Consider the following 15,901-nt stretch of genomic DNA (forward strand, 5'->3'; position numbering starts at 1 on the left):
TGTGTTTCAGGTAATTTGGTGAGTGGTGGAGTGGATAAAAGACAGATGGCCAGCTTCCAGGAATCAGTTGGTGAGACCAGCTCGCAGAGTGTGGTTGTAGCTGTAGACAGGTAATGATTTTGTTCTCCAGTGAAGCTGGACTGTCCAGGAGCTTGGCAGATCCTCTGTGTGGTTAATGGATTCTTTATCTGTTTGACTCTTGTAAGTGTTGTGAGCTCTAGATCACTCGAACTAGGAAGTGGCACACGTGATCCACAGCTACTAATAGCCTTCATGTTCATTTGAATTCCTGACCTTTTAAAAATAAGTGTTTTTGCTCGTGTTGATGTTTTAGATTACCTTGTTTCCTTAGTAGAAATTACCTTTTAAAAAATTTCAAGAAGGGTTTAAGATGTAAAGCCTGTGTATGAGTGAGAGGTGGCCACATTGATAGTTTGCATTTCTTTTTCCTTAGAACCTTTCCATGATACCTGTTTCCTTAAACTAAACATTCACAAGAAATATAGGTATTCTTATTTAAAGACATTCATTAGATACCAGTATTTAAAATATGAATTTTCCAAAATGAACAAAGTCCTGAAAAGTACCCTTCAGTAATCTTGTACACTGCTGCTCATGTGGTTAATGACCTTTCCCACAGTAGTAAATACAGGCAGTGTTATGGTGCCTGGGTGGCTCAGTCATTAAGCATCTGCATTTGACTCCGGTCATGATCCCAGGGTCCTGGGATCGAGCCCCACATCGGGCTCCCTGCTCCGCGGGGACCCTGCTTCTCCCTCTCCCACGCCCCTTGCTTGTGTTCCCTCTCTTACCATCTCTCTCTCTTTCTGTCAAATAAATAAATAAATAAAATCTTTAAAATGAGCTTTAAAAGTTAGTAAATAAATATGTTGAGATGATAGCAGTATAGAATTTGGGCATAATTTGTATTGTTCTCAGAACAATCCTCTTGGTATTTTAAACTCTTTATCAGTGTATTTTGATTACCTTGTTCCTGTTGCTTCCTTGCTTCTCTCCAACAGAGGTACTGTCTGTAACATACTTTTGATGGGTTTTTCCTCACATTTTTCAGTTAGGTTTAGGCTAAAAGTACAAAATGTTTATTCCATTAACCATACTTATTTCTTTTCTGTTTCTCTGCCTTAGCCAGATCATGGATACTATTATCCCAGCATCATTTTGTGTGCCATTACATTTTTAAAAATTGAGGTATAATTCATATACCAAAAGACTTATTCTTTTAAAATGTACAATTCAGGAGGTGCCTGGGTGGCGCAGCCGGTTAAGCGTCCAACTCTTGATTTCAGCCAGTTCATGATCCCAGGGTCATAAGATCACGCTTGTAGGGAGTCCACTTGAGATTCCTTCCCTCTGCCTCTCCTTCTGCCCCTCCCTCCCCTCATGCATATGTGCTCTCTTGCATACACTTTCTCTCTCTCAAATAAATGAATCTTTAAAATATGTGTGTACAGTTCTGTGGGTTTTCGTATATTCAGAGTTGTGTGGTCAGCACCACTATCAAATTTCATACTTGGTCTTAGCCAAAAGGCTGAGAAGCTATTCCATTATTGAATTTCATAGCATTTTCAGCAGCCTGTACTTATTATCAGTCACTGCCCATTTCCTCCCCTGCCAGTCCTTATAGCCACTAATCTTCATTCTCTCTGTATAGATTTGCTGATTCTGGGCATTGTTGAATTGTCCATTTCTCCCTTTCAGTTTTATCTGTTGTGCCTTGTGATTTTGGGACTTTGTTGTTAGGTGCATATATATTTGTATGTTTTCTTGACAAATTAAACCTTTTATGTTATAAAATGTTCTTTGACTCTAGTAATAATTTTGCAATCTCTTGTCTTATATTGGTGCAGCCACCCAGTTCTCTTTTGGTTACTTCTTGATAAGCTGTGTCTTTTTTTATTCCTTAATTTACAGCCTGTTTGTGTCTTTGAATCTAAAGCAAGTCTTTCTGGGGGCACCTGGCTGGCTTAGTCGGTAGAGCATGCTACTCTTGATCTCAGAAATATGAGTTCAAGCCCCACATTGGGTGTAGAGCTTACTTTAAAAAAAAAAAAATAGTAATAATAATAATAAAGTGAATCTCTAGACAACAGATGGTTGGACCGTGTTTATTTTAGTCCATCCACCAATCTCTTCCTTTGAATTAAAGTGTTTTATCTAGGGGCACCTGGGTGGCTCAGTGAAGCCTCTGCCTTCGGCTCAGGTCATGATCCCAGGGTTCTGGGATCGAGCCCCGCATCGGGCTCTCTGCTCTGCGGACAGCCTGCTTCCTCCTCTCTCTCTCTCTGCCTGCCTCTCTGCCTACTTGTGATCTCTGTCTGTCAAATAAATAAAAAATCTTTTAAAAAAATTAATAAAGTGTTTTATCTATTTAGATTTAATTATAATTCAATTGTTGTTGGGTAGAATTTAGATCCGTGCTTTTTCTTTTTTTATAAATACGTGTTATGTCATTTTTTTGTTTCTCCATTCCTTCAGTATCACTGCTTTCATTGGTGTTAAGAAATTTTCTAGTGTATTATTTTATTTTCTTTGTTTCTTTTACTGTGTTTTTTCAGAGTTTTTCTTACTGATTGCTTTGGGGATCATGATTAATAACATCTTAACTTTAACATTTGACTTTGAGTTAGCGTCCACTTAACTTGAGTAGTATGAAACATCTTGACTCTTATACAGCTCCGTTCTCTGCCCTCTCCTTTCTGCTGTTTCCATATAAGTTACATGTTTACACATACCTGCCCATCAACACAGATTACTGACAATTACTTTTGACATCCTCAAATCAGGTAGATAAAAATGAATTACAAACAAAAATTACGTATTTCCTTGCTCCTCTCTCTCTGCCCGCCTCTCTGCCTACTTGTGATCTCTCTGTCTGTCAAATAAATAAATAAAAATCTTTAAAAAAAAAAAAAAAAATTACGTATTTCCCCAGGCATCTTTACCAGTGTTCTTTCCTTCTTTACATACTTTTGACTTATTATCTTTCCTTTGATTTCAACCTGAAGAACTTGCTTTAATATTTCTTATAGGGCAGATCAGTTAGCAATGAATTATCTCAGATTTTGTTTATCTCAGGATATTTTAGTTACTCCTTCATTTTTTAAAGGTTGGTTTTGGTACACACAGAATTTTTGGTTTATAGTCTTATTTCAGCACCTTGAACCTGATACCCACTGCCTTTGGCCTCTGTGGTTTGTGATGAGAAATCAACTGGTAATTTTCTATAGGATCCCTTACACAGTGGTGAGTCTTTGCTTTTTTGCTACTTCCAAGATTCTCTCACTCTCTGGCTTTCAACATTTTGACTATTATATGTCTGAGTGTTTGAGTTTATCTTAATGAAGCTTGTTGAGCTTCTTGGATGTATAGGTTGTTTGTTTTCGCCAAATTTGGGGAGTTTTTAGTCATTATTTCTTCAAAAGTTCTTCTAGCCTCTTTCATCTTTTTTTAGGACTCCCCTTTATGTATATGTCTTTGTACTTGGTAGTGTCTCACAGGTCTGTGACATTTTCTTCATTTCTTAAATATTCCTTTAATTTTTTAAATATTAATTTACATTATATAATTATATATAAATATATATAAAATAAATATATAAATATATAAATATAATTATAAAATTAAATTATAAATTTAATTAATTTAAATATTAATTGTTCCTCACACTGCATAATCTCATTTAACCCATCTTCAAGTTCACTAATTCTTTTTTTTTAATAAATTTTTTAAAAGATTTTATTTATTTATTTGACAGAGATCACAAGTAGGCAGAGAGGCAGGCAGGGGCAGGGGGTGAAGCAGGCTCCCTGCTGGGCGAGAGCCCAATGCAGAGCTCGACCCCAGGACCCTGTGGTCATGACCTGATCTGAAGGCAGAGGCTTTAACCCACTGAGCCACCCAGGCGCCCCAAGTTCACTAATTGTTAAGTGTGCTCAGAACTGATGTTGAGCCCTTCCAGCGAATTTTCCATTCCAGTTTTATAGTTTTCAACTCTAGAATTTCTGATTCTTTTTAAAGATTTTATTTACTTATTTATTTGACCAAGAGAGAAAGCACATAAGGGGGGGGAAAGGGCAGAGGGAGAAACAGGCACCCCACTAAGCAACGAGCCCAATACAGGACTTGATCCCAGGACCCTAAGATCATGACCTGAGCTGAAGGCAGATGTTTAACAGACTGAGCCACCCAGGAGCCCCTATCACAGGAGGCTTTAAAAAGCTCTACCATACACCTGGGTGGGTCAGTCAGTTAAGCATTTGCTTTCAGCTAAGGTCATGACATCAGGGTCCTGGGATTGAGCCCCACATCAGATTGCTCTGGGGACTCTCGTTCTCCTTCTGCCCCTCCCCCTGCTCTTGCGCTTTCTTTCTGTCAAATAAAGTCTGCTTCTCCCTCTCCCTCTGTGCGCTCTCTGTCCCTTTCCCTTGCTCTTCTCTCTCTCGCTTTTTTCTTTTTCAAGTAAATAAATCTTTAAAAAGAATAAAATAAAGCCTCCTGTGGGTGTCTCATTCCCAGCTTTTCCTTTCAGGTTTTTGGCCAGGTCCTTGTTTGTCCCGGTTATAACTGCCACCTCGGGTGGTTACTACAGGTTGCTTTTGACAAAAGCCCCAGGGAAAAGGCTGTTTGCACCAAAAGAGGTCTGAGTCAAAGACAAATCCTGAAAATGGGGGTTTCCAGGGTACTGCGAGGCAGGTCAAATAATGTCAGTTCTCTGAGTCTGGTGTTTTGGGGCAAATTCCAGGACTGTTCTCTTCTCTCCTATGGAGCTACGTTGCTGGTTTCACTGTTACTGTGACTTCAAAGCTGTTGGTTTTCAGCCTTCCTGTGGAGCTGAGAAGACAGTAATGGAAATAGGCCAGCCTAAAACACCGTTAATAGTCTCTATTTATACCAAGATTGAGCCTTTTTCCTTGAATAAACATTTCTCCAGCCTTTGGTAATTTCCACAGTTCAGTCCTGAATGAGTTGGTTTGGGTAATTTTTTTTTTTGCTAGGTTTTTTGTTTGTTTGTTTGTTTTTTTGTCTTATGGAGGAGCAGCTTTTTGGAGGTCCTCACTCTCCCGCCCCCACTGTTTTGACATCACACGCGTTACATGTTACTCTCCCTCCTTTCATATGTCACTTTTTCTTTCTCCCATTATAGGCATTTATGCTCCAGGTTCACTGACCAGTTTTGTACCTCTGATGCCTCAATCATTTATTTTGACTGGAAGTTCCAGACCTGAAATGCTTCCTTTTTGCTTTTTTTTCAGTGTTTGAATTTGAAATGCAGCTTCCAAATCTAACTTTTATTTTATTGTGTCTGAAATTATCTTCCTAGAATTTTTACTGGATCTACCAGACTGGATGGAAATGCCATAGGTATGTATTTGTCACTCGCGTGTGACAACTCCAGAATCCTCATGTTGTGGCTCATGTTCCGGCCATTACTAATGAAGCCTCGCATGTGTTGTTGGGTCTGGCCTGTAGTTGACTTTGTCCGCTGGCTGTGCGCCGTGTCCATGGACGAGCTGGCTTCCCCGCACCACCCCCGCATGTTCAGCTTGCAGAAGATTGTGGAGATATCGTACTACAACATGAACCGGATCCGGCTGCAGTGGTCCCGGATATGGCATGTGATTGGAGATCACTTCAACAAGGTAACTCTTCAGATTCAAAAACCACTCCATCAGTGTCCAGAAAAAAGCAGGCAACTGTATACAAAGAAGAAATGAGAGAGTTTAGGTACTTAGATTTCCCTGCTATCTAAAAGTGGGACGTTGCTATGAAACCTTTCATAAGCCGAAATGGTGTAAAGCAGAGAGTCAGTTACCATTAATTTCCATGGAAAAGTTGTTGAGCATTCCCACACCCCAAAAATAACCTCTCATAGGCTTTTCTGATACCTTAGGACAGACACATCTTACTGATAGTGCACAGAATTGAGATAAAACCCAGATGCTCACTGACACCGTTCAAAGCTCTGGTGGCTTAATGCTGAGATGCTGAGTGGAGTTCTTGGGGAAGGGGCTTGGCAGCGCCACTCTGGCTGCTGGGGCGCGTGCTGCCTCTGTAACAGCTCGCTGCAAAGCAAACGCTCGATGTTATTTTCACTTTCCTACCTTTTTTGTAAAAGCAAAAATCCCCTTTGGATTTTTCTTTTTTGGTTAGTGAAAATAGATACTAAGGTAGGTCTTTCATAAAAGTGAAGTGGTGGGGCACCTGGGCGGCTCAGCTGGTTAAGCATCTGCCTTCAGCTGAGGTCACGATGTCCAGTTCCTGGGATCGAGCCCCACGTTGGGCTCGCAGCTCAGCGGGGAGTCTCCCTCTGCCCCTCCATGTGCTTGTGCTCCTCTGTTTCTCTCTCAAATGAATAAATAAAAGCAAAGTGGTGCATGGGATGCCTGGGTGGCACAGTCAGGTAGGTGTCCAGCTCTTTTTTTTTTTTTTAAGATTTTATTTATTTGAGAGAGAGAAAGAATGAGAGGGGAGAAGGTCAGAGGGAGGAGCAGACTCCCCATGGAGCTGGGAGCCCGATGCGGGACTCGATCCCGGGACTCCAGGATCATGACCTGAGCCAAAGGCAGTCACTTAACCAACTGAGCCACCCAGGCACCCCAGGTGTCCAACTCTTAGTTTGAGCTCAGGTCATGATCTTGGGGTGGTAAGATCGAGCCCCACATCAGGCTTCGAGCTCATTGCAAAGTCTGCTTGAGACTTTCTCCCTTTTCCTCTGCCCCCTCCCCATCCTCAAGTGAATGAATAAATCTTTAAAAAAAAAAAAAAGGAAAGCAGTGTGATGTGACATTGCGAGAAGCAGAGGATTGTCATGATTCATTTTCCCTCTGGAGGGTATTTACATATTGGTAGGTAACTCATGGAGTATGAAATTAAAATTTTAGTGGTATTAAAAAATACTGTACTATCCCATATGCAGGGGTACCTGGGTGGCTCAGTCAAGCGTCTGCCTTCTGTTCATGTCATGATCTCAGGGCCCTGGGATCGAGCCCCCTGTGGGGCTTCCCGCTCGGCGGGAGCCTGCTTCTCCCTCTCTTACCCACCCCCACTTCCCCCAGCCACTTGTGTTCCTTCTCTCACTGTGTCTCTATCAAAGAAATAAATAAAATCTTTTAAAAAAATATATATCCCAGGGCTCCTGGGTGGCTCGGTGGGTTAAGCCTCTGCCTTCGGCTCAGCTCATGGTCTCAGAGTCCTGGGATCGAGCCCTGCATCAGGCTCTCTGCTCTGTCTCTCTCTGTCAAATAAATAAGTAAAATCTTTTAAAAATATATATATCCCATAGTCATGATATAGGCTAACACCATAAAAATCATTATGGTCACTGGACAGACATTGGTGTTTGAATGCATGGCAGAATCCTCGAGTGTCTTCTGAACGACCAAAGAGTAAGTTACGTTCTATGTAGTTTCACTGTTAATGTCATCTTATATTCTGGCTTTTGTTGCCGTCACTCTGAAACGTCTGTTGAGAAAACTAGCTTTTATTTTGTTTTATTTTTTAAAGATTTGCTTACTTATTAGAAAGAGAGTGCACATACACGAGCTGAGGGAAAGGCAGAGGGAGAGAGACTCTCAAGTAGGCTCCCCACTGAGTGTGGAGCCTGATGTGGGGCTCCGTCCCACAGCCCTGAGATCATGACCTGAGCCAAAGTCAAGAGTTGGTGCTTAACCAACTCAGCCACCCAGGCACCCCTAGAAAACTAACAATAATTTTTACATCAGAAGCTAGAGATTTGTGTGTTCTAAAACTGACAACTACTGAAAGAAAACCAGACTACACTTGTTTCACTAGATGAAACACTAGAGGTTTCATCACATACATACAGGCACATTCACACTTACATTAAACAAAAAAAATTTTTTAAGATTTTATTTATTTGACACAGAGAAAGAGACAGCAAGAGAGGAACACAAGCAGGGGGAGTGGGAGAGAGAGAAGCAGGCCTCCTGCAGAGCAGGGAGCCCAGTGCTGGGCTCCATCTAGGGACCCCGGGGTCATGACCTGAGCCGAAGGCAGGGGCTTAACCAACTGAGCCACCCAGGCGCCCCTTAACAAATTTTTAAAAATCAGAACACGTATGTATTGTGTGTGTGTGTGTGTGTGTGTGTGTGTGTGTGTGTGTGTGTGTATGCATCTGAGATGCCATTAACGTGTGTGTGTGTGTGTGTGTGTTTGTGTGTATGCATCTGAGATGCCATTAACTTCTTAAAGGAAAAGTAATAGCTCAATAGCACTGTTTCCTACCAAAACATATTCCATGATTTCAAAGCAAATTTCTCACTCCTGAAGATGAAGAATTATAGATGCTTAGAAGTACTCTGAGTAAAAAACAGCTTATCCAAAAGAGAATTGCGCTCTCTCCAGTGAATGGAAGAAACTTAACAAAAAGAAGTAGGTGACCCTCTCATCTGAACCCTCAGGGAAGACACAGCCCCGAGTGCCTGCACATGACCCAGACCCGCTGTTTGCTGAGCGAGTGGTAGCACTGTCATCAGGCATCAACCAGCAATAAGCAGTCATCTTGCTCACTATTCTGGGTAAACAACTTCTTAGTGGACCAGTCGACTTACCTGGTGTGAAATTGCTTGAGAGAGGGAATGTGAACCATTATGGTCACTGTGCCTTACCTTGTATTCTCGCCCAAGGCCAGGACCACTAAGCTGGAGCAAACGTTGCTCATTTACTCCATGAAATCTTGCCACTAGCAGCCGTGGGATCCTTTTTTCTCTCAGAAGTAATAATCCAAAAGTGTTTCGGCAAACCTTTCCCAGCTTTTCGGAGTCTAGATTTCATGTTCCATGGGCCTTCGTCGGGAGAGAACATCAGTTTGAACAAGTCACTTTTCCCACCTGTAGTTCTGTTGTTAAGGCTCGTTAGGTGCCAGTTCTCAGTTACCTGCGGGCCACTTACGGGCAGCTCGGGATGTAGGCTGACTTAGTGATGAGACAGTCTATGGCTGTCACCTTCATTACCATTGTCCCTTCCATCTCATCAGAGCCGTTAAGCACAAAGTTGTGGAAAACTCAGTTACTCCCTCTGGGGCTCTTCATTCTTTGCACCACCCCAGGAGGATGTTCTGCTGCACAGAAGAATCTCGTAGGTTTGAAGAAAATGGGTGGCTGGACACAGCTGTAACTTAGCTCTTGGCATTCTGGCAGAATCTTGGGAACAGTTTCCATGTTTCTCTTCTAAATTGGGACACCTGTGTGTCCTGGGGTGTGCAGAGCTGCACGGTAAGCCTGGAGTGGTATTCTTGCTGCGGGATTTCCTGAATCCTGATGTTTAGGAGAGGAATACTATTTTTATTAGTATTTACTCTAATGAATATGACATAAACACCTTTTAAAAAAGTACTCCTAGGGGCGCCTGGGTGGCTCAGTGGGTTAAGCCTCTGCCTTCGGCTCGGGTCATGGTCTCAGGGTCCTGGGATCGAGCCCCGCATCGGGCTCTCTGCTCAGCAGGGAGCCTGCTTCCTCCTCTCTCTCTGCCTGCCTCTCTGCCTACTTGTGATCTCTGTCTGTCAAATAAATAAATAAAATCTTTTTTTAAAAATTTTTTTAAAAAAGTACTGCTAAAGCCACGTTTGACCATTACCACTTCCCTTTTGAACCCTCCCAAAACTAATTATTACTAGTTTGGTATATATCTTCCCAGACAGTTTTCTATGGACGTTTATATGTACATACTCATAGAAATACAAATAATATTGTCTTGGTTTCTTTTGCTTTTTTGAAAAAACATAACTAGTATTACACGTATCATTTTATTACTTGCTTCCTCCACTTAGCAAGGAATCTTAAACATTTAACTATGTTATTAGTATATATGAATTTATTCTTTTTAAATTGTGGTAAAATACACAAAATTTTTCATTTTAACCATTTATAAATGTACAGTTTATTAACGTTGAGTATGTTCACGTTTTGTGCAACAAATCTGCGGAGCTCTTTTCTCATCTTGGAAAACTAAAACTCCAAACCCATTAAATACTAGCTTTCCATTCCTTCCTCACCCAGACCCTGGAACCACCATTCTGTTTTCTGTCTCTATGATTTTGACTACTCTAGCTACCTCATAGAACTGGAATCAGACAGTATTTGTCCTTTTGTGACTGGTTTCTTTCACTTGGGATCATGTCCTTACAGTTCATCCATGTTGTAGCATATGATAGCATTTTCTTCTTCCTCCTCCTCTTCTCCTTCTTCTCCTTTTTCTCCTTCCTCTTCCTCCTCTTCCTCTTCTTCCTCCTCCTCTTCTTTTTCCTCTAAAGCCTAGACATACTCTTTTTAACTACCAAATGTTATTCCATGCCTGTGAACATACGATTATGTAACCATTTCCTATTGATGTTGCCAATTTTTACTACAACATTACTTCCATTAAAAATAAAACCTTTTCAGGTCAGACCACATGCCAGGGAAGTTTCTTTCTTGGAGCTGGCTACTGCAAGATGCCCCAGATCCTTTGGCAGGGGTGTCTGGTAGGAAACATCCCCTTGCTCTGCTTGAAGGATTCTTCTTAAGGGAAAAGTCTGAGAAGCAACTACCAGATATATATACCCATAACTCCAGTCTCTAAAAGTAGGTAAACTATAGACAAGTACAATTTTAAGGAAATTGAAAAACCTCAATATTTGTGCTGAGTTTTTTGAGGCCGATGACACTCATTTATAACCATTTGCTTCAGGCGACAAATGTGGGCAAGTATGCAAAGGCTGTACAGAGGGGCGCCTGGGTGGCTCAGTCCTTAAGCATCTGCCTTCAGCTCAAGTCATGATCTCAGGGTCCTGAGACCGAGCCCCACATAGGGCTCCCTGCTCAGCAGGGACCCTACTTCTCCCTTTTCCGCTCCCCCTGCTTGTGTTCCCTCTGTCACTGTCTCTCTCTGTCAAATAAATGAATAAAATCTTTAAAAAGAAAAGGCTTTACAGAGACTTTAAAGTCTTTTGACCTCTCTTGTATAATTGGATAAAATTAATTAGAACACAACGTGGGGATTGTTTAATAGACACAGAGTTTCAGCTTTGCTGGAGTTCTGGAGATGTGGTGCCCAGCAGTCTGGACGTCCTTACCACGACTGAACTGTACACTTCAACATGGTTAAGATCGTAACTTTTGTGTTTTATGTGTATTTTGCCACAGTCTTTAAAAAATTAAATAGCACATTTGAAAGCACTTTTAATTAAATGTGCAGTACTGATCTTGCATCATTTTTTTTAAAGATTTTATTTATTTATTTGACAGAGAGAGAGAGATCACAAGTTGGCAGAGAGGCAGACAGAGAGAGGGGGAAGCAGGCTCCCCGCCAGGCGGAGAGCCCAGATGCGGGGCTCGATCCCAGGACCCTGAGATCATGACCCGAGCTGAAGGCAGAGGCTTTAACCCACTGAGCCACCCATCTTTCATCATTAAACTTAAAACAGAATTGCCCAGATCATAGCCAAGAAACACCATTTTCTTTTCTCCTTAGGTGTGTTTTTTTCCAGAGCATTTGTTTTGAAGGCAGGCTGTCTGTCCGTGGCATCCAGAACCGCCTCCGCCACTCTTGTACTGTGCCTCTCTGACCTCACCTCCCATTCCTGCTCAGGTTGGCTGTAACCCCAATGAAGACGTGGCGATCTTCGCTGTTGACTCCTTAAGGCAACTCTCTATGAAGTTTCTCGAGAAGGGAGAATTAGCCAACTTCCGTTTCCAGAAAGATTTTCTGAGGCCCTTTGAGCATATCATGAAGAAAAACAGGTATGTGCATTGTCATATTCCCCACTGGTGGCCTAAACAGACCTCCTAACACTATAATCGCACAATTGGTATTTTCTTCCTTTGTTGATGGAAATAGGTAGGATGAGCAGACTGTGATTCACATGTATCGTTTCTAAGTACATCACTGAGATCTGTGTGTGACCATTCCCGGAAGGACAGATGACACCACCACCACGAGTGGAAATGTGCCATGCATTCTTACTGGGGTGGGCGCCGACGTTGTTCAGAGAAAGAGCCATTGCTGAGGCATCCTAAAACAGGGCCAAGAATTATATGACCCAGTAAGGGGTTGGTCTCGTAAACCGAAGAATTATGTGACTGATCGTTTCTGCCCCAAGAGGGTGATAGAAAAGATGGGGACAACTGTCCCTGTGAAGCACTCACCATGTTCCTGCGTTCACTGGCCTGTATCCTTGCAGCCCGCCAGCGGTCAGTGCCCTTCTGGGTGCTGACTAGACAGCACTAAAGAAAACAGTCAGAAATTCTGTTTTCGTCTGGCCCTGATTTAATCATCAGGGTAGCTGCGTATGTGGGTGTTCATTACCATATCCTCGTTACTTTTGTGTGTGTTTGAAGTTTGCCATAATGAAATTAAAAACAGTAAATCCTTGTTTAGAGGCACCTGGGTGGTTCAGTCGGTGAAGCATCTGCCTTTGGCTCAGGTCATGATCCTGGGGTCCTGGGATGGAGCCCCTTGTCGGGCTCCCTGCTCAGTGGGGATCCTGCTTCTCCCTCTGCTGTTCCCCCTGCTTGTGCACTCTCTCTCTCTGTCAAGTAAGTAAGTAAAATTAAAATCTAAAAAAAAAAAAAAAACCCAAAACACCTTGTTTATAGTCCAGTGAGATAAGCAAGTAAATAAATATTTAAATCAAGGCTTTGTATAGGGGAGTCAACCAAGGTGCATTTGGTAAGTTGACCCTTAAGCAAAGGGAGGAACCAGCCAGGAGTGGCTATATGTGGTCTTGGGAAGAGTGTTGGGAGCAGAGGGAAGAGCAAGAACAGAAGCCCTGAGACCCAGTGTCCTTAGCATCACCAGGAGGAGCAAGGCGGCTGGGCCGTGCGGGCAGAGCAAACAAGGCAGGAGGTCCCGGTGGGCGGAGAGCGCTTGGCGGAGCGGTCGGCCTCTGTCAGCACTTGGGCTCGTTCTCCGGGAAAGACACCGCCGCTGGAGGCTTTGAGCAAAGAAGTGAAGTGGTCTGACGTGTGTTACGGGATCATCCTGTATTTATCCGCGGAGAATGAAAAGCCACCGTCATTGTTCAGATTTGGACCAGGGGTGAGGCGCCATGGGATTGGATTCTACCTACGTTCTGAATGCAAGGCCTATACCGTGTGCTGAGCAATTAGCTGCGGGGTGTGAAAGGAGGAAATGTCAAGGATGGCTTTCAGGTGTCTGTCCCCACCTCTAAAATGTGTCCGTGAGATCTGGTTCGATTGTTGTATGTGTTTTTTGGGGTTTTTTTGTTGTTGTTGTTGTTTTATTTTTGTTTTTGTTTTTAAAGGAAATGAAAGCTTACAAGTTCAAAGGCCATAGCCAACATGGGTCATTTGGGGTAACAAAAAGGACCGCAGAAAGGTCTCCCTAATAGTCTGTCTCTCTCAGTTTTTCTCTTACTATTCATTTTAAGACAAAGCCCATTCCAGAATTTGGTATCACCCCTGATTTTTATTTTATTTTATTTATTTTTTTTTTTTTTTAATTTATTTTAGAGAGAGCAGGGGGCAGGGGGGAAAGAGAGACTCCTAAGCAGGCCCCATCCCCAGGAAGGAGCCCGACATGGGGCTTGATCTCATAACCCTGAGATCATGACCTGAGCTGAAATCAAGAGTCAAATGATCAACTGACAGGGCCACCCAGGTGCCCCTCACCCTGATTTTAGTGTATGCACAGAAATACCCTCCTACCTTTGGGGACACTGCTGGGAGTGCCAAGGAGATGGAAACCTGGCGTGGCAGCCTGCCTGTTCGGGTGGTGGCGCTGATGGCCAGAATCCCAGCCAGCATTTGAAAAGAGACAGTGAGTTTGGAATCACGCATTGACAGTCACTCTCGGACGCTGTTGATGGAACTATAACTTGCTATAAAATTTTCAAAAGCATTTGAGCAGTATGCAAGAACCTTAACATTTCTCTGCCTTTTGACTCACTAATTCTACACTTATGTAACTCTTCTAAGGAAGTAACTTTGAAATACAACAAGATGTTGTAAGTCACAAAAAATAATTTAAAAAAAAAACAGCTAACACCTAAATATAAAAGTATAAAGTCTGTTGGTACAGCCACAACGTGGGATATTGTGCAGCTGTTAAAGATGTTTACAGTGTTTGTGACATGGGAAATACTTAATGATTTAGTCAAAAGGACAGGTTATGGAATTGGACAGTGTAATAAGGACAGTTTTATCAATCTCTCCATGTGAAATATCATACTGTCACAAAATGGAAATTTTTTTTTTAAAGATTTTATTTTATTTAGTTGACAGACAGATCAGAAGTAGGCAGAGAGGCAGGCAGAGAGGGGAGGGGGAGAAGCAGGCTCCCTGCGGAGCAGAGAGCCCGATGTGGGACTCGATCCCAGGACCCCGGGATCATGACCTGAGCCGAAGGCAGTGGCTTAACCCACTGAGCCACCCAGGCGCCCACAAAATGGAAATTTTTTGTCTCATTGCGTGTTTCCTACATTTTCTGAAATGTTTATTGTCATCACGTATTACTGTTAATAATCAGGCAAAAAGCATCTTGATTTATTATTATTTTTTTTTAGTAAACTTTCCTTTTTTAAGATTTTATTTGAGAGAGAGTGAGAGTGAGAGAGCACAAGTAGGGGGAGGGGCAGAGGGAGAAGCAGGCTCACCACTGAACAGGGAGCCCGATGCAGGGCTCGATCTCAGGACTCTGGGATCATGACCTGAGCCGAAGACAGGACACTTAACTGACTGAGCCACCCAGGTACCCCTTATTATTTTTTTTTTAAAGATTTTATTTATTTATTTGACATACAGAGATCACAAGTAGGCAGAGAGGGGGGCACGAAGCAGGCTCCCTGCTGAGCAGAGAGCCCGATGTGGGGCTCGATCCCAGGACCCTGGGGTCATGACCTGAGCTGAAGGCAGAGGCTTTAACCCACTGAGCCACCCAGGTGCCCCTGTTATTATTTTTTAATACAGGGCATGAACTCATGACCCTGAGATCAAGAGTTGAACACTTAACTGACTGAGCAATCCAGACACCCCAAAAAGCATTTTTTTTTTTTAAGATTTTGTTTATTTGTGTGTGAGAGAGGGAGAGAACGTGTGTCAGGGAGAAGAGCATAGAGAGAGGGACAGACAGATTCCATGCGGAGCATAGAGCCCAACACAGGGCTCAGTCTCACAATCCCAAGGTCAAGAGTTGGATGCTTAACTGATTGAGCCAACCAGGCACCCCTTGAAAAGCATTTTAAAAAGTACATGGAGAGCGGCCCCTGGGTGGCTCAGCTGGTTGAGCATCCGACTCTGGATTTCAGCATCTGACTCTCGGTCACACAGGATGCAGGATCATGAGACTGAGCCCAGCACCGGGCTCCATGCTTAGTGTGGAGTCTGCTTGAGATTCTCTCTCTCCCTCTGCCTCTCCCCGCCCCACTCGTGCCCTTCCCCCACCCCCTCTCCCTCAAATAAATTTTTATAGAAAGTACATGTAGTTCTTCCCAGTGAGCTGCTTTTCTTCATGGGGGAGGCAGTCATGAATTCCATCTTAATACGTACTGAAGTCACCGCAGTATGTAGTCAGTCCTTTGTTATCTGTGGGTGACGCGTTTCCTTTGTGGACTCTTAGCTAAGTTTTAACTCTTTTGACTTTCTCCTGGTCTTCCCTAAATGATCTGTTATCAGTTACTATGGATCCCACAGATGAAAATGAATGTTACCCTAAGCCAGATAAAATTTGCAAGTCAAGTTTGCAATCCCAAAGCCACGCTAAATGGGTTTCAAAGCTAGTGGTGAGTGGAAGAGATAGGTTTGTGCAGCCTTGCTGCTTGTTGTTTGTATGATAATAGCGCCCACCCCATAACTGCGTATGTCCTCATAGATTGCAAGACGTACATGCTAACCTTTTGCAAGTATCCAAGTAACACCGTGTTGAA

The 15,901-nt window shown here is 42.8% G+C and overlaps 1 protein-coding gene across 1 annotated transcript in view; it reads left to right on the forward strand.

Moving 5' to 3' along the window:
• The window catches only part of ARFGEF2 (ADP ribosylation factor guanine nucleotide exchange factor 2), a 101,448-nt gene that overhangs the window by 59,860 nt on the left and 25,687 nt on the right, over window positions 1-15,901 (forward strand). Inside the window, exons 23-26 of the mRNA XM_045980405.1 lie at window positions 11-110; window positions 5,342-5,382; window positions 5,491-5,660; window positions 11,608-11,759. Of these exons, the coding sequence (XP_045836361.1) occupies window positions 11-110; window positions 5,342-5,382; window positions 5,491-5,660; window positions 11,608-11,759 (463 nt within the window). The remainder of the gene's footprint in view (window positions 1-10; window positions 111-5,341; window positions 5,383-5,490; window positions 5,661-11,607; window positions 11,760-15,901) is intronic.

Source organism: Meles meles, chromosome 16 (assembly GCF_922984935.1).
Source record: "Meles meles chromosome 16, mMelMel3.1 paternal haplotype, whole genome shotgun sequence".
In the NCBI taxonomy this organism is placed as follows: Eukaryota; Metazoa; Chordata; class Mammalia; order Carnivora; family Mustelidae; genus Meles; species Meles meles.